General features: G+C 42.7%; 1 protein-coding gene across 3 annotated transcripts; it reads left to right on the top strand.

Moving 5' to 3' along the window:
• The first annotated feature begins 373 nt into the window (after positions 1-373).
• Positions 374-21,474, top strand: rac3b (Rac family small GTPase 3b). 3 transcript variants are annotated; one of them, XM_030755845.1, is made up of 7 exons: positions 374-531; positions 4,325-4,396; positions 7,924-8,041; positions 10,726-10,788; positions 11,388-11,547; positions 13,630-13,636; positions 18,696-21,474. In XM_030755845.1, the coding sequence occupies exons 1-7, from the start codon at positions 497-499 to the stop codon at positions 18,754-18,756; spliced, it is 516 nt and encodes a 171-aa protein (XP_030611705.1). In that variant the 5' UTR covers positions 374-496; the 3' UTR covers positions 18,757-21,474. The 3 variants fall into 3 exon arrangements, with proteins under 3 accessions (XP_030611705.1, XP_030611703.1, XP_030611704.1); XM_030755843.1 differs by lacking the exon at positions 13,630-13,636; XM_030755844.1 differs by lacking the exons at positions 10,726-10,788; positions 13,630-13,636.
• Positions 21,475-21,776: the final 302 nt, after the last annotated feature.

Below are 21,776 nucleotides of genomic sequence, written 5' to 3'. Positions count from 1 at the left end.
TAGATAAAAATGAGGAGGTGAAATAAATTGTGAAATAAACACGCACCCTTGTGAGAAGGACACTCACTTTAGGGGTCAGCTTTAAATGACCATTAGAGGAACTGCAGGTTCTGGTACTTTCATGTTTGTCCCATTTTTTAGCCCCGGAGGTTGCCTGTGTTAATTACAGCAGTAGCAACAGTAACAGAAGTACTAGTAGTAGCAGTACCAGTATATAAAAGTCTATGGGTCTATGGGTAGGATATAAAGTAGCAGGTAGCGAAGACGGAAGTATTCAGAGTGAACTATCTTCCTCTGCTTCTATTCCGCCTCCTGTCTCTTTAAAAACACTCGACACTTTTCGGAGACTCTCGTAACCACTCGTCACCGACCCTTTTCACTGCGGCTCTATCGCCGAGCGGACTGGCCCGCTGTTCTCATACGAGACCTCAGCGCATACTCTCGGATCCGCGAAATCCCAGCGCCGGCTCCCTGAAAGCCTCCAGCTGCTGTCCAGATGCAAGCGATTAAATGTGTGGTGGTCGGCGACGGGTAAGAGCACGCTCACGGAAACGAAACAGTTTCATGTGTGGTTCACTGATGCGTCCACTCATGGATGGATGATGGGAGGATGCTATGTAGTGAAAAGGGGCTGGGGCTCGGCGATCCGTCGGTCGTCCTGTTTTTCTGAGATAGAGCTCCACATACATCTGCGTTGTGGTTGCATTTTATCACTTCTTCATCCACGGTTCAGTGCAACAGTGGGAGCGGAGCCATCGGGATGCTGCGGGAACACCTACACGCCTCGTAGGCCCCTGAAGGCGGGCTGAAGTGCTGATGCACGCTAAGGAATTTGTGGCCCTGTCAGTGGCAAGCAGCAGGCCCCGCTGCCCTAATTCTGCTCTCAGTGTGCCTTTCTTTACTGCATCCAGATCCCACCCAGCGGCATGTGCACCGAAGTCTGCAGCAAGGATTCACTGCGTCGTTTTGAAATGCTAATATTAGATTAAAGCCAGGCAGAATTCACCAGCACTGATATCAGTTCTTGCTAACATTAAGAATAGGCCAAAGGTCTTCTTTTTATCATCAAAGTCAAAATGGGAAAATTAAAAAAAAATGTTCTGTGATTGTAAATCTTCCATTTAGAGTGCTGCTGTTTTAACATAGTTCACACCTCTCTTAATAATATCAAAACTCCAAAAAGTTTGTGGCACTCTAAACGACCAGCAGCGTAAAATACTCTGTTTATGGGGAATATGTGCAGAAAGAGATATGCCAAGAAAAGGAGCAGTCCACCCATGAAGCTCTGACTCCATGTGGAGTCCTCGACTGCCTCCAGAGGGAGCTAGGGCTGCCTAATTATTGCAAAAACTATAATCTAAATTATTTAGGTCATTACTGAGATCATAATTATATAACATGATAAGACAGCTTTTAAAACATCATACATTTTGACCTTACGGCCCTAGCCAGACTTCCTAAGAGTGTTTCCGAACAGTATGTTGGTTTTATGATTCGTTCTAACCGGAGTCTCTCTTTCCATCATCTTGGCTCAAGCTGAGCTAAACCTGCCACAGCCTGTCCATGTGTGGGTTCTGGCTTTTAGAGAGTGGTGAGACTGCCCTGCTGCAGAGAAAAGGCCTGCACTGGATTCATAAATGTTAAAAAATGCAGCAAAATTATTACAAATGCAATTTAGAAACTCTTTAAGTAATTGTTTTATCTTGATTCTCTTGTTTTTGCAGTTTCGGGAAGCGTAGACTGTATGTAAATATGGGCGTAGCTTCTGGGTATGAAATATGACGGCAATCTGAAAGACCTTCTTTCAGATTGCATTCTTTCTAATGGCCACCAGGATGCAACTCCTGTGGCTGCAAAAAGACTTCCAGTTGCATAGTAGCCTATGGGAAAATGATGCTCATCTATTTTGATCTACTATCACCTCAAAAGTTTGTGGGCTAAATCACTAGTTTCAAGTCACATTGATGACAACATGAAGTTCATTTTGTCAATTATGGTCCTCATTAGAGTCAATAAGAAGTCAAAACCAGGGTGTGCTACTGAGCATCCGAATCCCTCTACAGTCAGATCAGCCCCACGCTGCTAATGTTGGCTTTCAAAAGGCTGCAGTAAACGCTCAGGCCGAGGCTTCACAACAAGCCTTTGCTAACCAAAGTGTGATGGCACAGCGGCTGCTTTATTATGCAGTCTGTGGTTGGAAGCCACTGAGTTTAAATATCATACACGGCCCTCGAGTGAGCGTCCTTTTATCTGAAAAAGTAACCCTGGCAAGGTTGTTGTGATTATTTCAGCATGGGCTTAGAAACTATGAATTTCTAACAGGAACCTTGTGTTATGTGGGATGTGGGCATTCACGAGGTGGGCGGGATATAAAGATGTGGGTTTTGTTGTCAGTTGCCACAAACAGATATAGCACAGACTGTACAGATGCTGGTTTTGCATTTGGTGTCTTCAGAGGGAATGTGAAGCAGATTTGAACTTGATGCTGTTCATATTATTTGAGCCATGCTGACAGCAGGAAAAGCACAAAGGAACATAATGAAGTGAACGACAGCTGAGTGCCATTTAGCTGCTTCAGTTTGGGGCAGTGGATCACCTTCACACAGAGCAGAATAATAACAGCTTAGGGAAATCCATGAACATGTATGTGGACCCCATCTGTGTGTGTATGTGTGTTTGAGTAACAGCGCAGAATCTGTTTCTTTGTGTATTTTTTTTTTCACTTCTCTATGCAAATCTGACTCATTTGCATCTTTTGATTCAAATAGCTGCGATTAAGAGAAATATTTTAAGAAGTCCAGAATTCTGGAAGTGACAGATTTCCCCCCCTCCAGGAGACTGGTTCTGCTGGGAGGTCTGTTGGCCCAGTGGTGCCTCACAGGAAGAAGGTCCTGGTTTTGAATACAGTGGCTGGCTGGGGCCTTTCTGTGTGGAGTTTACATGTTCTCTGTTCCTTTGTGGGTTCTCTCCAAGTACTCCAGTTTCCTCCCACATGTCAAAGACACTTGAAGCATTATCTCATTTAATTTCAATGATCACTAGAACATAAAAACTGCATCTATGTCCAATCATGTGTATCAAATCTACATCAGCCACATCTGAAAGAAAAAAAAAAAGTTTCCAAGGTTTTTACTTTAAGATTATTCATTCATCCTAACTTCAGCTGCTCCCTTCAGGGGTCACCACAGTGAATCATCTCCTTCCCTCTCACCCTATATCTAGCATCCTCCTCTGTTACACCAGCCCTCTGCATGTCCTCCTTCACTACATCCATGAATCTTCTCTGTGGTGTTCCTCTTTTCATCCTGTCTGGCAGCTCCATCTTCAACATCCTGCGTCCTCTATATCCACTGTCCCTCCTCTGCACATGCCCAAACCATCTCAGCCTTGCCTCTCAACCTGAGCTGTCCCTCTGATTTATTCATTTCTAATCCTGTCCATCTTGGTCACTCCCAACAAGTAGTTTAGCATCTTCAGCTCTGCCACCTGTCTTTTTTTAGTGCCACCATCTTCAAACCATACATCATAGCAGATCTCACTACCGTCTTGTAAATCTTCCCATTCTTCATTTATATGGTGCTTTATTCCATGCACTTTAAGCTCTTTTATCTATCACACATATACTCACATAGATTTTTGGCTTTAGTATCCTTCCCAAGGACACTGACAGCCTGGAGGAGCTGGGGATCAAACTGCCACCGTTCGGATTAGTGGGTGACCCACTCTACCTCCTTAAAAAAACAATGATTGATAAAGCATCTGTCACTACCAGTGCTTTGACCAGCCTGTCTCTTCTCTCTCCTGCCCAGAGACCCACTGACCTCAAATCACTCTCATGGCACTCACACATTTTGCCACTGTGTGTCACTACCATTTGCCGTGTCTGTGGAGACATGCACACAGAACTGCTCATGATTCATGCATGAGCACCCAGCCAATACTCATCCAGGCCACCACCAATATGTGTAGCATCGAGTGGCTTGTGTCAGTACGGTGTAGTAGGGGAGGGGTGCTAAAGGACTGTATGTGAGGTGGGTTGTGCCTGCAAGTCAGTGTGTGTGTGTGTGTGTGTGTGTGTGTGTGTGTGTGTGTGTGGATGGGGGGGGTATAACCATAGGAGGCTACTATGTCCCCAGGCAACATGTATGTAGGCCACTGTCTGTGTGGCACTGAGTGAAACAGGGTAAAACCTGCCTTTGCACTCACACATATAACAGCCATGCTTCCACACTTACATATAGTCTATTCATATTCAAGTTTTGTATGAGAGTGGAGCTGCAGCCTAATTTTGGACTCATGGATCATCTGTTATCACTTTCCTCAGGGCTGTGGGTAAGACCTGTCTGCTGATTAGCTACACCACCAATGCCTTCCCGGGTGAATACATCCCCACTGTGTGAGTAAACGAAAACACTCCACATGCTCTCAAAATATGACCATCTAATGACTTAGGGCTGAGCACTCTGAAAAAAATACAGTACTGTGCAAGGATTTTAGACAAAGGATTTTTTTTTAAATAAAAAATATAATAATGCAGTTCTTTTCTTAGAAGAACAGAAAATGTAATGGTCCATGGGTTGTTCATTTGGTTATCTTCAGGTTGTTTTTCAGATGTTGTGTTTTACCCCTCAGCCTAAAAAGGCCTCATTCATAAAGCGCCCTACGAGCCTGAGCATTACGGCTAACAGGTGGATTTTCTGGTTTTGGGGCAGCTAGCCAACAACAAAGAACCACTTACTGCTTAAACAACAGAGAGTGAAAGTGGACAGTATATCTATGATTTTTAACATAAAACTCATTGCCACAACCAGGAGCAGTAGAAAAGTGACCCTTTTGTGCTGCTTTTTTTAGTTTCCTTGTTTTCCACTGAGTTGCTGGTTCTGTCACTAGTTAGCTAACAAAAACTAATGTAGGTCTGTAAGAGGCAACCAACCAACCAACCAACCAACCCAGTGATGTCATATTCTGTACTGGCACAACTCATGATCTAAAAACTTTAACCTTAAACACTTATTTCTTAAATCCAGAGTTAAGTCTATGACAGTGTAAATTAACCTTTATACATGTAGTGTTAATCTCTGTGTCTTTTGTCCTGTCTCCCTCCCCTCACCCCCAGCCGCTCACAGCAGATCGCTGCCCCTCCCTGAGCCTGGTTCTGCTGGAAGTTTCTTCCTGTTAAAAGGGAGTTTTTCCTTCCCCCTGTCACCAAGCGCTTGCTCATAGGGGGGTCATCTGATTGTTCGGGTTTTCTCTGTGTTATTGTAGGGTCTGATATAAAGCACCTTGAGACGACTGTTGTTGTGATTTGGTGCGATATAAATAAAACAAATTTGAACTGAGCTGAATCACACCTGAGGAGCTCTCTTCCGCCCTGTTGGATCTTGCTCTGGGATTTACAGACACTCTGCTGCCCAGTCTTTCAGCCTCGACACCATTACTCAACTCTCCAGCCTTAACGTCACCATTCCCCAGCCCATCGGACATGAAACTTCCCACGAGTGCTGTCCTCATCACACAGGGCCCAGCCTCTACATTAGGAAGGAGACGGGATCGAACATGGAAGAAGGAGCCTGCAGCCTCCATTCTGCCAGCTTCCACTTCTAGGAGGAATCAGGGCTTCTGCCATCAGCATTCCTCTCCCCAGCCAGAGTCAAACAGGGATTATACTTTCTACTTCCTCGAGTCCGCTATGGTCCACTCAGGTCTGCTCAGGTCCCAGTGATGTAAATTTCATCATCAGATGGTCAGTGCGAAGGTCTGCGCAGATTTCTACATGTCTGCCTGTTTTCTGGGACTCTGTGGACTTATCTATAGAGAATTTACATTACAGTGCATCATCTATGCATGCTCTCCAGGCAAGTGGGCTTCAAGTGGATGTCAAATAAGTATAACAGGAACAACTACTTGGTTGTCAGGTCTCCAGCTTCCTAGGTCCACAATGGAGTGTAATCTAAGTTCAGATTCCATCAGATTTCCAGAGTCAGTGGCAGCTGTGAGTTAAATTGACTCTTCCCTTAGTGCTCCCTCTGAGCACGAGAATTTGAGAACAGTAACTTTTGTTTCTGGTTCAGTGAGTTCTAAGATTGTGTTTTTTATTAATGAGCCAGCTGATAATGCTAGGACTGAGTTTTGTGTATCTCAACTGACCAGTTCTGAGACTGGGTGTTTTTTTTTTGTCAGCCAAACAATAATACAGTGATATTTTCTGGTTCTGAACTGGCCAGTAACAGTACAGTGTTCTCAGTTTTCAAGTCAATTAATCAGTTTGTGTTTGGTTTTTTTGAGATAGCAAAATTAATATCACTTCCTGGTGGTAACCCTCAAACAAACAGAGACTATGTGTAGTATTCTTGAGCCAGCCAATTCTGATATGGTGAATTGTCCTGTGCAGCCCAGCCTGTGCAACCTGAGGATCCTGTACATCTTGTGAAGCCAGTACAACCTGAAAATTCTGTGTATCGCAAGTCTGAGCTAAAGCTGCCAAAGCCCCAGTCATTAGAGGACATGGCTGAGGGTCTTGGGTGTCCTGACAATCCAGGCCATTCCAAGCTGGAGCTGCTGCAGCTCCAGTTATCAAAGGAGACTGCTGCTGAGCAGCCCTGGTTTTCAGAGGAGTCTGCAGGCCCTGCTGAGCAGTCCCCTCCTCAGAATCCTGAGTTTCTCAGGAATCAAGAGTGTCTTGAGAATGTGCTGGCAGGATCCCTGTCACCAGAAACCTCTGTGGACCCTACTGTGCAGCCTGAGCTTCCAGCTCCATTGCTGGCAGACCCAGAACCTGCAAGGCCACCTGAACCATCAGAATCTGAGCCAGAGGCTCTCCGTCTTCAACGGTGGTCACCTGCTGAGCCTCCAGAGGAGTTCTGTCCACTCCATCACTGCCGGACCTGGCTACCAGCCAAACCAACAAGAGGTGCCCCATCACCTCCACCAACACTGATCTCCAGCCAAGCCACCAGAGGGACTTCTCTGCTGTTGTCGGCCCCCAGTCAAGCCACCACAGGTGTCCCGTCAACTCCACCAATGCCGGCCTCTGGTCAACTACCGTCAACAACCACTAGCCAAACCCCCTGAGGGGTCCTGTCTCTTCCATCGCTGGCCACCAGCCAAGCCTCCCGAGGAACTTCACCTTCACTAATGCTGACCTCCAAGCCATCCTTCTGAGTTGCCCCATCTCTGCTGGTGGTCTCTTGGCCCCCAGAGTTGCTTCTTCTTTGTTGCTGGCCATGAGTCTGACCCCCAGAACTGTCATTTTTGTTTTTTCAACTCTTTGTGCTCCCTGTTTTGTTTTGCTAAGCTAACTGCTAAGCTAAATGGCAAATTACTGGATGGTTATTTAGTGTGAAAAGCATATAACCCAAAGGTTGAAAAACAGTTTATATTAAACTGGAATTAATATAATAAGTATAAAATCCATACTGACAGGTGTTGGAACCGACTTAGAGCAACCTGATACCTGAGGGGTTAGGCCCACCCTGCAACACTGAATTGCCAGCTCAGTTCCTGACTGCTGCATATTGTACCCGCTCATTTCCATTGTCTCTCAAAAGTTGTTATCAAATAAAGACACACAATACACAAAAAGTAGGCTTTGGGAAAAAACAAATTACTTTGCTTAAAGTATTTACCACCCTTATCTAGGCATATGTAATTCACATTATAACACAAAGCTGCACACAGCCCTGTGCTCAGTATTTTTGACAGTATTTTGTATTTTGGTTTCATTTACAGCTGGTCACTATAATTGACATTCCAGGCTGTGGTTGTATAAATAACAATGATGTGTATTTACCACCCTGTTATAGTCAGTCAACACTATCTTTTACTTTCATGGGTAGTCACTTCAGTCATTTGCTGAGATAAGTTTAACTTGGCACTCTTACTCTTAACTGCTCTTTACTCAGTATGGTGTACAATTTCCTGCAGCTTTGACAACTACTCTGCCAATGTGATGGTGGATGGGAAACCAGTGAATCTGGGTCTTTGGGATACAGCAGGACAGGAGGACTACGATAGGCTCAGACCATTGTCTTACCCACAGACGGTATTCATACTCCTTTCTCCCAACCAAACACACACACACGCACTCACAACATGCAATTACCAGAGATAACTGACTGAACCTATCTTGCTAATGTATGACTTGTTTAGATTGATGAGTAATATAATAATATTGAATGTGGTTAATATATGCAGGATGTTGTAATGCTTTTTAGTTCACAAGGTTTGTTGAGAGATTTTTAGACTTGCTAGAGTGTTAAGGAAGCCAATAAAATGAGTTTATCAAAGTTTTCTGAAATTATATTTTACAAAAAAATAACACAATATACCTTATATTACAAATACTTATTTCTATAATGATAGAATTTAGGTGCCAGAATTCCAAATTACACTCACAAGCCAACATCACGAACAATGCATTAGAGTTATGATGAAATAAGCCTAAAAACTTATTTCAGTTTGGGTGATCTCCCATTCAAGATCATCTTCTAGTGCACCTCTGAATTGTTTTCAGCACAACTGCTATTTTTACATCTCTTTGTAAAATATTATTAATAATAATTTGTTTTTCTGTCCGCTTCTACTTGTACCTCTGCAATGGATGCTGGATTTCCCGGAGTGTGTAAAAAATGGTGGTTCTCTATCGCATCGAGATTAGCTCTCCACTCTGTTAAATATTCCATATCTACAGGGAATGACCCCCCCTATTAGTCAGGTTATGTAGATACTTCTTTAAGATACTCCAGCTTGCCCGGCCACGCCCCACAGCTTATCTATAAAGCAGCTGTGCTGTGTGAAGTCGCTGATCGTTTGATCTCCACCTGGCAGTCGGGTGCAGTGTGTGTGAGCTTCTGTGTTTCAGTGATTGTGAATTGATGTGTTCAGGTTACAGCATTGAGTCCACTTACCCTGTGTGGGAGTTTACACACCTGGCACTGTCTCTGTGTCCGCCGTCCGCTGGCTGTGATTCCTTGCCTGCGTATTGCTTGCGGTTCTTCAGCTGATGCACCTGGCAGGACCTCGCTGTGGTGCTTAAGGAGTCAGGCTGGTGAGTGAGAGTTCCTCTCCGGCCTGTGAGGAGAGCTCGGTGTGTTGCTTGTGGAGTCACGAGTTACATACTTGGTGCTTTCTTATAGCGTGGATGTAAATTACCTAGTGCATATGGAATAGGTTACAGAGTGAAGAGATAATCTCTATACAATAGAGAATGTACTTTCCAGCTTTAAAGCCACTCAGAGACACGTTCCAATCAAACTATCAGTTACTTCACGCCAGCGCAGCTGTTTTATAGATAATCTGTGGGGCGTGGCCGGGCAAGCCAGAGTATCTTAAGAAGTATCCATCTGACCTGACTAATAAGGGAGTCATTCCTGTAGATGTGGAATATGTAACAGAGTGGAGAAATAGTTGCTCACTCAGAGAACCAAGGTTACGTAACCGTACGTTCTTCATCTTGATTGTCTGGCGGGTTCTCCCAGTAGTGAGCAAAGACTACTGGCCCTCCTCAGAAGTCTTTGCTCACAGTTTACTGTGGCCAGAAAACTCCAACATTTTCAATCCATCCTGTGCTGACACAGGATATATCCGCTGGATGTTTTACACTAGGAACATGCCCCTGGTGTTGCTCCTCACAACATGCACTGCGGTCAGTTTTAAAACTTTAGCTGAAACTTGCTTGGTCAAAAACCAAAGACCACGCTCTCATCACCAGTGATAATTCTTCACATGTAATTAAGGTTAGTTTGATTTGAACACAGCAGGTCACAACAGGGAGCAATCTTCCAGCTGTCTGGACATGCCCAGAAAGATGATCTTGAATGTGAGACGATCAAGTCTACATCCACATGCACGTGGGTACTTTTTAAAACAGGGATTTCCTGCTTTCAGTTTGAAAATATCTCTGTCCACATGAAAAGCAAAAAGATTATGTCAAGTGCTGTGATGATGTCATAAAACACAGTTTACGTGTGAATGAAAGGCCAAAACACATAGAAAAAGCTACATTTACAAAACTACCCATGTACGTATGGACAGGGCCCAAATTTAATTGGGGAAGGTTTTCATTTATATATGCCCTTGTTTATAACCCCTTCTTGTTTAGATGAGCTCCACCTATCCATCCATGTATCCATTTTCTTATCCAATTTAGGGTTGCAGGGGGCAACATTATGGATATGTCCTCAGTCTATTGCAGTAGATGAGACCCATTATAATGAAAATGTATTGAACAAACAAGATGAGGCAATTTTATTGTAATTATGGTAAAAACATGCCTCCCTGTCTGAGGCTTTTTTTCAAGCCTTGTGTGGAAAGTAACATAATTAGTGATTAGTAATTACTTGAAGTGTCTCTTCTGTGCCACCACAGTAGTGACAAATATGCTTACATCTTATTGTTGCATTCATTTATTGGCAGCAAACCTGTGGAAACTTTTTTTTTGTTTACTTTAAATCATTGATCACTTAATTTTCTGCAAGGAAAAAAATGTGTGTCTTATTATGTCTTATGAGGCAATTTTATTATAATTATGGTAAAAACTAAACAAAAAATGGACAAAGTCTAAAAATAAAGAAGATCTCTTTTTGTGGTCACACACACACACACACACACACACACACACACACACACACACACACACACACACACACACACACACACACACACACACACACACACACACACACAAATCACACTCTCAACTAGCAACTGTCTCTGGTTCTCTCCCAGGATGTGTTCTTGATATGCTTCTCCCTGGTCAGTCCGGCCTCCTTTGAGAACGTCCGAGCTAAGGTCAGTACGCTGACTGACCACCCTCCTTTTGTCCCCCTTCCACGCCGGGTCTGACCACAAGGAGGCACATCTTTGGCTCCACCTGGCTTCTCACACCTGTTCAGTCCTCAGCTTAGAATGGTCTGGATTTGATGCTACTCCAGCAGGGCTTGGAGTGCAGAGACACATTTTAGGCCGAGGCCTGAGCACGTGCAAACGCTCTGCGGAGGGATCACGACGACCGGCTGTGGTTTGATCTGCTGAGCATCATGAGATGCTCTCATGTGAAATCACACTTTCCACAAGGTCCAGTGTCCCTCTGTAGAGGCTCTGTGTTTCTGGTCTGATGGGATTCTCTCATCATGTGATGTGATTGGAGGTTGCTTTGCCTGAGGATGTCTTTTGTTCATACAGCTATGCTTTCATTCATACTTAAAAACAACTTTTTCTATAGTCACAACTCAGAGTTTGTTGAATGTCATTGTGGAAAAGGTCATGATGCTCTTCCACTGCAACCAGCTGACTCTTCTCTTTCTCCTCTCTCACTGACACTGTCCTTTGTATATCCATATGTACACATTTGCATGTGCGTGTGTGTGTGTGGGCTTGTGGTGCCCTAGTGGTACCCTGAGGTGAGACACCATTGCCCCAACACACCCATCATCCTGGTGGGCACCAAGCTCGATCTGCGAGATGACAAGGACACCATTGAGAGGCTGCGAGACAAGAAGCTTTCCCCCATCACCTACCCGCAGGGCCTGGCCATGGCGAGAGAGATTGGTGAGGCTGTAGGCTTTAACAGAAATCTTTTAGCTGCAACATTTATCTCGCTACAAATAGATATTGTTGCTTGTGTAGTCTTGCAGTAAGTAACATTTAATAATAAATAAGGTACCAGTGAGAGTTGATTCAAAGACACTTTGGTACAGAACTGGCTAGTCAGAGGTGGAATATCACTAAGCACAATTACTCACTTAAGTACTACTATTGACTACAATTGTCTAATAATTTTAGTTGCTGATTACTTTACTGATGACAATTTTTGATACCCTTCCTTCAGAATGAAAACTTCCCAATGTGGTAAATGTTTGTAACAAACTGAACTAAGTTCTTTATGGACTGAGTAGGTTCTTCTTCTTCTCGGTAGCTTTACATGTGATTTTTGAATTACAATTTTGCTGATCATGCATACTTTTACTGTATGCATGATCAGCACACATACAGTAAAACTAAAGGTCTAGTTAAAAAGCAAAAGGTGAAAAAAAGTTTATGTTGCTGGAAAGATGACCAGCAGATTCAAACCCAGCCCTCCTTACTGGGTGGTGGCAGTTCTAACCACTGAAGAACCACACCAAACCCATATTGTATTCACAGCAGAACATAGAAAACATATCAAATGTTTAAATTGAGACAAAATACCATTTTAAGAAAAGTATGAGCTCATTTTGACTTTAATGGCAGCAACATGTCTCACAAAAGTTAGGACAGCGCCCACTGTGGAGCATCCCCTCTTCTTTTAACAACGGTTTGTAAATGTGTGGGAACTGAGGACAGCAGCCGCTGGACTTTTGGGAGAAAAGAGTTGTTCTGTTCTTGTCTGATAGAGGATGCTAGCTACTCAACAGTCCTGGGTCTTTGTTATATTTTTATTTTCATTATTATTATTATTATTCAATCCTTTATTTAAAGAGGTAGTTTTATTGAGATGAAGATCTCTTGCTAAAGAGAGACCTGTGTACAAAAAAATAAACAAAAATTGAGACAGACAGCTTCATAATAAAAGAACATGATTATACATGATCACTAATTAAGAAAACATGTGCAAGAGTAGTTACAGATAGACAAATACAATCTTTTAAAATGCTCCAGTGAAATCAGAGAATGCAGCTTTATAGTTTTTTTGTTTATAGTATTTAAATCCAGTTTTTCCAAGTTCAGTGTGAACAAGCAGTACAGCTGATGTTAAAACGTCCTGCAACCTGACAGTGTAAATACTGTGTTTAAATTCAACCAAGGAGCTGAGGTGAGCAGGCCATCTTTGCAGCAGAACCTTGTATACTTAAAGGCCACTCAGCAGAGCGCATTTCTCGCCCACCTCAAATTTTCTATGTGCCAATACTGCGCTGATTTTCATTGAAATCCGTTCATCATTTTCTGAGTTATCCTGCTAACAAACAGACAGACCAACGCGACTGAAAACATAACCTCCCTCCTTCCCTGGGTGAAGCAACACACAAGTGCTCAGAGAGCGCAAACCATAACCAAGTCACAGGATCACTCACACCTTTTAATCGTTAAAAAGGCTGAAGGAATGGTATAACGAATATTTCATTTAAGAACCTTAAGAAGAAGAAGTACCGATGGTTCATAATCAAGACTGGGGTATGATGTTCAGATTGATATCTTAAAAAATCTGCCAGATATTGATACCCATTTTTCTGAAATACTAAATCATCAGCGAAAGGGTACAAGACATAAAATATTTTGCAGAATAATGGTATAATATATAAGGGTAAGGGGTGAGAGTAGCTGTGATTGTACAGTCTGCTCCGTGCGCCACCTCGAATAGCCTGGTTAAAAAAAATGTTTTTTTTAAATCAGCATTTCATTTAATAGTTAATAATGACATTTGATATAAATATGGAATATATAGAAAGATTTGAAGAAATATTTCAATAATTCAACCACTAAACAGACCAACACAACCAAAAACATAATCTCTTTTGTGGCGGTAACGAATAAACTTCAAAAAGAAATATATAGTAATATATTACAAAAGATGGTCATTGGACCACTCGTGAAAAAAAGAAAACACATTCAAAGCTTGTAACTCCTGGACGAAGACCACAGGGGTGAAAGAAGGCGGTCTGTAAAGGATTACTATGTTTACTCTTGTGGAAGATTTTTTTACAGACACTGCTGAGTATTCCAGCCCAGTGACAGTAAAGCTTAGCTCCTCAGGCAAAACCTCCTCTTGAGCAACTGTCATCACTCCACCCCCGCATCCCGCTGCAGCATCTCGGTCTGCTCTGAAGCTTCGCGTGCCTGGGATGATTAAACCAAATTCTTGCTGCTGTTTCAGGAAAGTTTGAACAAAGCAGAATACATCAATGCTTTTTGCTGTCTCATCTGCCCTCAGATCTTTGAAATGGTCCAGGTAAGAACGTACATTGAAGAGGCGACTGTTCAAGGAATGAGTTGAATCAGTAGTGGCGGGCCATTTCCTTCTGCACAGCAGGGTTGACCTGATTAGCAGTTGGATCAAATCCAAGCGGAAAAAGGCTGTTTAAATTATTCACACGGGTAAGGGTAAGTCTGACCTGGCATAAAGCTATCTTCCTACCTTCCACTGAAACGACTTTGTTCACTGTCTTTCCTTGCACTTTGTGGACCGTACAGGCCCACGCCAATGACAGTGGAAACTTGGTCCGCTTTGCTTCTACTGAACGTCTTCCCCCTTCTGACAAAAAAACTGAACATCTTGCCTTCAGATAGGCACAGCTCCAGGACAAGACCATCAATATTGACTTTCAGCAACAGCCTTCCTGCCAACACAGTCACAGTATGGCACGGACATCACTTCCAGTGCAGTCGATCCCAACAACTGTGCCACACACACCATTGGCTAGCCCGCTGGAGACATCAATATTGACTGTGACCATTACTTTTGTGTCATCCACTACTGACACCACTTCTCTTAAACCTTCAGTTTCAGACGGCTTGGTTGAAATCACTACATCAATGATTCCTGTCTGGACATCTTTCTTCTGGTCAATGGCTTGGATATCAGAACACCTAAGTTGGTAGTTTCTTCAGGTACTCACTGGACATCGACTTCTTTGTTGGTTTTGAAAATGCGTAAAGCTCAGCATCGGCTTCAACAAAGTAATGTCATCTGGTGTGCAGTTAACTGTTTGTACCCTCATCAGTACCTGTGCAAAATTCTGATTTCTTTGGCATGGTTTCTGTCAGTTCAATCATCTGGAAGTTTTCTTTCCACAGTGAGCTATGCATTCTGACATAGCTGAATAGAAACATACCCGTTATTTTGGAGTAGGAAACAGAGACCACACTTAAAGAAGCCGAAACATAAACATTAACAGAGTCAGAAGGAGTAGCAGGCATATGGCTTTGGTCCATGGGCTGTAGTTGGAAGTGATCTCCAACACCCAAAATGCTTACTCCTCCAAACCGGGAAAAAAAAGGTCCAAGCTGCCACAAATGTCCTGCAAGCGGTGATGGATGTAATAAACCAGCTTTATAAAGTGTCTCTTTCTCACTCCTCCAGAACCACCCAAGAAGACGTTGTACCGTGGCATTGGTTGGTCGTGTTTGAGAGCAAATATTGCATCTTTTCACCATTTACGATGGAACATAACCTGCTTTTCCCTGGTGTTTAGACACTGCGTCATTGCTCTGAGCTCTTGAGGACTCATCAGTGCTTTATTCAGCTCTGTTGAAAGCAAGCTTGCAGTTCAGATGGACCCAGACTAGAGCAAAAGAAAACAAATGACTGAACAAATGGCTATGGAAACTGAAGATAACAATGACATGTGCGATATAGGGAAGTATATCTATCAAGTGGCAAGGTATAGAAGATATTTTCCATTCCCTGAAGTTGGTTCTGTGGTTTCAGCATGGAGACTTGCTTGTCTTTGGGTGTGATGTTGACAGATACCCCTTTCCTACTGTCCCTTTTCAAAGGCAGGGAGAGCAATCTGAATGCAGCCTCCTGAGCACTGACTTCTCTGTATTTGACAAATGATCATCCTACTTTTCTCAGCTTTGATTTTAATTAATTGTCTCTGTTCTCATCTGCAACCTTCATCAGCAGCTCGCTCATAGAGCTTTGGCTTTTCATGTAGCTCATGATATACATGATACATGAATATGGGTCTGTGATGAATTGTAGGTCCATGTTGGCTTGCCACGTCTGCACAATCTTGGGGTTGTACTGGTTGATCCATTTCAGACACACTATATCTAAACATTTGACTGGTACTGTACATCAAATCTGGAAATAGCCTACTGAATCAGGAAAGGTTCAGTTTTATTTTGATGTTAGTTGCATGTCACTGGCTTTATTTCTTACTCATTAGATCCAGAATCATCCAACAAACTTTACTATATGACAGAACTTACGGTCATGCCGCTCCCTAATTCTTTTTAGAGGATTCTGACTTATCCTCATAAGGTTAGATGAAAATACGTGAAGGTGTGAAGACAGACAAACTCAACTGAAAACATGACCTCCCTCTACCAGTGGAGGGAGGTCATACAATGCTGCTGTCTTTGATTTGCTAGGGAGCACCATCCCGCTTTTTCATATGAAATACAATGGTGAGTAAGAAAATAATCACCTGTGATAAATCGTAATGCGGTGTAATAGACAGAATCAAGAAGCTTCAAGGTGGATATAAATAGAAGCATGTATATAAACAGTATCACCATAATCGAGCACAGACAAAATTATGGATTGTAAAAGTTGTAAAACCAACTTGTGAATGAAAAACAAGATTATTTCAATACAAAAATCCAATCTTCATCTTTAATTTTCTCGAAAAGTATTATGTTAAATGTGTCATTATGCCAGTTGGTGAAAGGTCTAGGCTGCAGGCAGGCCATTTCACCAGCCAGAAGCTGGAGAAATGGCCTGCAGCTATTCCAAATGCTGTTGGAATAGTCCATTTACCATGTACGCATGGTAAATGGACTGGTTTTCTGCTGTACGCTAGTGGATGCATCGGAAGCAACTTGGGGTTCATTATCTTGCCCAAGGGGGGCAACTGGCCTATTCCAGCTGTCATAGGGCAAAAGGCACCCCAGATAGGTTGCCAGTCTATCAGAGAGCTAACACACATTTTACCCTGAATGAAATTTAACTCGATTTTAGCCTTCTTAAAATGCCCAATGGTGACCATCACTTGGTGAATGGATGAAGAGCCTGAAAAGATAACTTTTGTCCTTTAACATTTCAACCAAATTTAGACATAAAGCAAATTTCTTTTTAAAGGGTATGAGTGGCCAGCCAGGTTTATCCCAGAACACATCCGTGGATGTCTGGTGCTTGTTGAGACGCCTATGTGGTTACCATAACTTGCCACAGACTGAAAGCAGGGGGAAACAGCTGTCCTGCCCAGGCACTGGGGAGGCTCAGTGGTAGAGCAGGTGACCACATACGTGCCGTGAGGCAAAAGCTGGCAGTGCAGGTTCAAGTCCCAGCCTGTGCTCTTTGCTGCATCACTTCTCCCACTTTCCTGTCATAACATATACTGTCAATGCACCCATTGTGGCCAAAAACCCCCAAAGCTATCCTGTCCAGTGCTGAAAAATACACAGTCTATGATGAATTAATTCATCATTTTTTCTTTATTTCATTTGTATAAACTCACAAACACATGCAGAGAACTTTTTTTTTTAAGTGGGAATTTGCACTATAGTTAGAGACTCTGAATGAATTTTGTCTCTTAAAGTCTTCAAAGTTCCAGCAGTAAGTCAGTAAACATAAAAATTCTTAATTGCTGAGCTTTAGACATGTTGGTGTACAGAAACATGGTAGCCTGACTAACCACATGCTGAAAATAGACTTTATAAAGAACCAAGAACATCCAACTGAGGAACACAGGGTGGTGAAACATGTCCCACACCCTCACAGAAAAGCAGAACCATGAAGGCATAATTTGAGAATGGTCTTTGTGTAATTGCTAAACCATAAACAAAATACAGTAGGCAAGCCAACTATCAATCAAACATCCTTCTATAAGTCTTTGAAGCTTATTAACAAATAAGTCACAAAATGATCAGAAGCATTCTTTTTAAAGTACGTGAATTTAGAAATCGAGACCACAATGACCGTGACAAAACAATGAGCAAATATTTTCATTTGCCTTTTTTTCCCCCTGACCTCAGCTCAATACTTAACTCACTGATCCATCTTCCCAGTTCACTGCTGTCAGTTGGTCCTCAGAGTCCATAGAGTCTTTTGCCTGTATTTGCATGACTGCATTTCCGCTTACTTAGAATTCAATTCAGAATTCAATTCAAGCAGCACTTGGTGTTGAAGAACTTCCTTTTAACAGAAAGAGACCTCTGGCAGAAGATGACAGGAAGAGCTGGTAGTTAAATGTGGAAGTATAGGAAAGAAGGATGTTAGCAAAGAAAAAGTGGATTGGTTAGGGAGATGAAGAAAGTAGACAGGAGTACTACGAGGCTAGGTGTACGTCAAAGAGAGAGAGGTGGCAAAGGCAAAGTAAAAAATGCTTACAGTGAGTTGTTTGTGAGGCTGGACACTAAGGGAAGAGAAAAGGACTTGCATCGATTGGCTGGGCAGAGAGATCAAGCTGGAAAGAATGTGCAGAAGGTTAGGATGGTTAAGGATAGAGATGGACACGTACTAATGAATGAAGAGACTGTGCTGAGAAAGTGAAGTCCCTTCTTGTTTGCAGTGGTGATGGACAGGCTGACAGAGGTCAGGCAGGAGTCTTCATGGACTATGATATTTGCAGATGACATTGTGTTCTGTAGTGAGCGTAGGGAGCAGGTGGAAGAGAGCCTGGAGAATTGGAGGTATGCGCTGGAGAGAAGAAAAGTCAGTAGAAGCAAGACAGAAAACGTGTCTGAATGAGAAGGAGACAGATGGAGCAGTGAACAGTAGATGAGTTTAAATACCTGGGGTCAACCATCCAAACCAACAGACTGAGTGAAGAAGAGAGTGCAGGCAGGGTGGAGTGGGTGGAGACAAGTGTTAGGGGCGATTTGTGATAGAAGGATAGCAGCAAGAGTGAAACGGCAGATTTACAGGAATGCAATGAGACCTGCTATGATGTATGGTTTGGAGACGGTGGCACAAACAAAAAGACAGGAGGTGGAGGTGGCAGAAGATGCTAAGATCTCTGTGTTTCCTATCATGTCCTCTTCCTGGTCTTCAGGGGCTGTGAAGTACTTGGAGTGCTCTGCGCTGACCCAGCGAGGCCTGAAGACAGTATTTGACGAGGCCATCCGAGCTGTGCTCTGCCCTCCACCCGTGAAGAAGAGGGGGAAGAGATGCACCGTGTTCTAAGGAGAAAATACTGCTAACACTACACTACATCACCATGAACAACAACCACTACTTCTCTGAGAGGATGAGAAAGAAAACTAGCGAGAGTGAGTGTGCACTGCTGAGATTGCTTTCTTTATATTGATGTTTTTTCAAAATCATATTGGTAGGACCAATATTTAATCGGATTTTTTTAACCATTACCGAATAAGGTCATAGGTTCTCTGTGAAAAACAATGACTGTCCAGCTGCTTTGTACTCATAGAACCGCATCATGTTGCCATGAGGGCTGACAAAGATTTCTAGATCTTGTCTTACTGTAACATCGTTTCTTTCTCAGCTATGCTTGCTTGAAATAATGCAGTGTTGACTAGATAGAACGTGAACTGTGAATACGCCTTCAGCTCTGAAGTTACCCTCAGCTTCTGATCTAGGATCAGCACATTAAAAGAAAATACTACTGCCTTCATTCCCGTGATATTCAGCCATCATTTCTGATACTAATGATAGCAGCGTGCTCAGCGAGGTCATCCCTGAGATCTGCGGTCACATCACAGCGCGGTCACACAGAAAAACCAGCAGTTAGACTGTCTGACAGGTTGGCAGGTTCACTGTGTGGTCATTTTATAATTCAAGTCCAAACTAAGTTGGCAAACAAGGGGGTCTCAATAGAAAGCTGTAGCTCACTTTTGGCTTCTGCTCCTGCTGGTGGATTACTCTAACCCTGATGACAAAGTTGGCTTTATAACCCCCCTAAATCTAGTTTAAGAATTTTTCTCCCTTCATTTTTCCAGTGCTCTTTGTCTCTGAGTTGATAAGATTACTCAAAAAATGCCAAGCCAAATTTTCTGAGTGGTTGAACATGGCCAGAGGAAAAGCCCATTAAATCTTGGGGCATTCTTTAAAATTACAAGGTAGGACACTGAATGCCATATACTGTCAGATCAGTGTGTTTATTCACACTAAGCAACAGCAAATCAGGGGAAGGTCATGCTGTTGCTTAGAAAACAGCTATACGATTGGATCGAGGACCCAAGCAGCTCCTTCTTTGTTCTTAACTAGCTTTTTAAAGATGGTTAATCAGTTGTAAAAATGGTCTAACTGCTTGTATTTCTTCAATCCTCTCAGCACCCAGTCGAGTTAGTAAAATATTGTTAATGCCTGCAGGATTGATGGAGAGAATTGTGACTGTTTCCCTGCCAATGGATCACACACATTCCCTTCAGTTTTGTCTTATTAAAGCCATACACAAATCCATAATCACAGGCTTATGTTATGTTTCAAGGGGAAGGATCCCTCTGATTTTTGAATAGACAAAAAAGATCTTTTCAATGAGTACACAATGGTTTAACTGGGGGTTTCAGTCAAAGCTCATCTGTTTCATTAGCAAGAGAGTCTGCTGAGACAAAACTGTAGTTTTTGAGATCAAGAATTCATCTTAACTTCGGCTCTTCCTGCAAACCTTCTCACTTGCTTTCAGAAGCATCTTCTGGTCTTCATGAACAAAAACAATAAGTTGAAGACTTACATTAGTAACCTGATCTTAGTCAGTGTCTTTGGGTAACTTTTCCTAACTGTGAAGATGTGACAGATGAGCATGCCAAACACATGGGGGCGGTACAACCTTGCTGCCTGAGTTCTGCCTCTGGGGGTGGAGGAGCTTGCATGGGTCTTAAAATATTCTGTCTTAATTTATCCCATTGTTTAGATCCTCTGTGTGTGTGTGTGTGTGTGTGTGTGTGTGTGTGTGTGTGTGTGTGTGTGTGTGTGTGTGTGTGTGTGTGTGTGTGTGTGTGTGTGTGGGTGCGCGAGCGTGCAAGCACATGAATGTGTGTATGACACACATGTATCTAAATGCTGGTGTGTGTGTGGGCACATGTCGATATCATTGAGACTGTCTGACAGTTTGGGGTAGTGCATAAAAGACAGTATTGTTTTAAGCCAAGTTTTTTAGTGTCCAGTTTTTGGTACTATTTCATATTGTATTGTAGTAAAACACAAGACTTTTCAACAATCTGTGGACATAAAGGAAGGAAAAAAATGGATATCAGTGACATCTAGTCATGTACAGAATAATCCTTAGAAAAGGAATGCATTATGAGTATCTATCTACATGTACCTGAATATTTAGCTCGTCAAACTAAAACAATTCAAACTAAAGGGATTATAGTTGCTCACGTTGAAGTTAGAAGTGTTGCTAACAGTGTACAATAAAGGGGCCAATCTTTGTGGAGTTTGTCATTATGGCAAACAGTGCAGATTGCACCTTTATGAAATGCATTTCTGTATGGTCGCAGGCCTGCTGTGTGTCTGTCTCCCCCATGTGGTGAGACGCAGCACTGCAGTGCACTCCGTTATGCTGTCTTTGGTTGGCATAGCTGTGTGGTTGAATCATGTTGTGTGGTCCTGCCTAGCTAAGGTGTCGAAATGTAGCTGCGAAACAGCAAAAAAAATTCTACTACTATTGCATGGAAGTTCTCTGGTTATTTGACCCACTGTAATTCTTAGGAGAGGTTGTATGATGAAATGCATTGGCCATGTACGTATGTAATGTAAGATGACTTGTATACTTGTTCCAACTGTTTGTCTTATTTTTTATTACTTCACATGTCTGTGTGGTGAAATATTTCAATTTTTTGTATACTAAATACAAATGTATATGTAATGTAGTCTGCTTTCTGTCATAATTTACTCCTGCCACGCAACCAGCATTTTACAAATATACTGTCACGGTCGCACAGTGGTTAGCACTGTTGCCTCACAGCAAGAAGGTCCTGGGTTTGAATCCAAAGTGTCTGTGGAGTTTGCGTGTTCTCTCCGTGCCTGCGTGGGTTCTCTCTGGGTACTCTGGTACTGTAGTGGGGTTAGGTTAGCTGATGATTCTAAATTGCCCACAGGTGTGAATGCATGTCTGTCTCTGTGTGTTAGCCCTGCCACAGACTGGTGACCTGTCCACGGTGTCCTCTTCCTC

This window comes from Archocentrus centrarchus, chromosome 19 (genome assembly GCF_007364275.1).
Source record: "Archocentrus centrarchus isolate MPI-CPG fArcCen1 chromosome 19, fArcCen1, whole genome shotgun sequence".
Lineage (NCBI taxonomy): Eukaryota > Metazoa > Chordata > Actinopteri > Cichliformes > Cichlidae > Archocentrus > Archocentrus centrarchus.
This window is presented reverse-complemented; position numbering and strand designations above follow the sequence as displayed.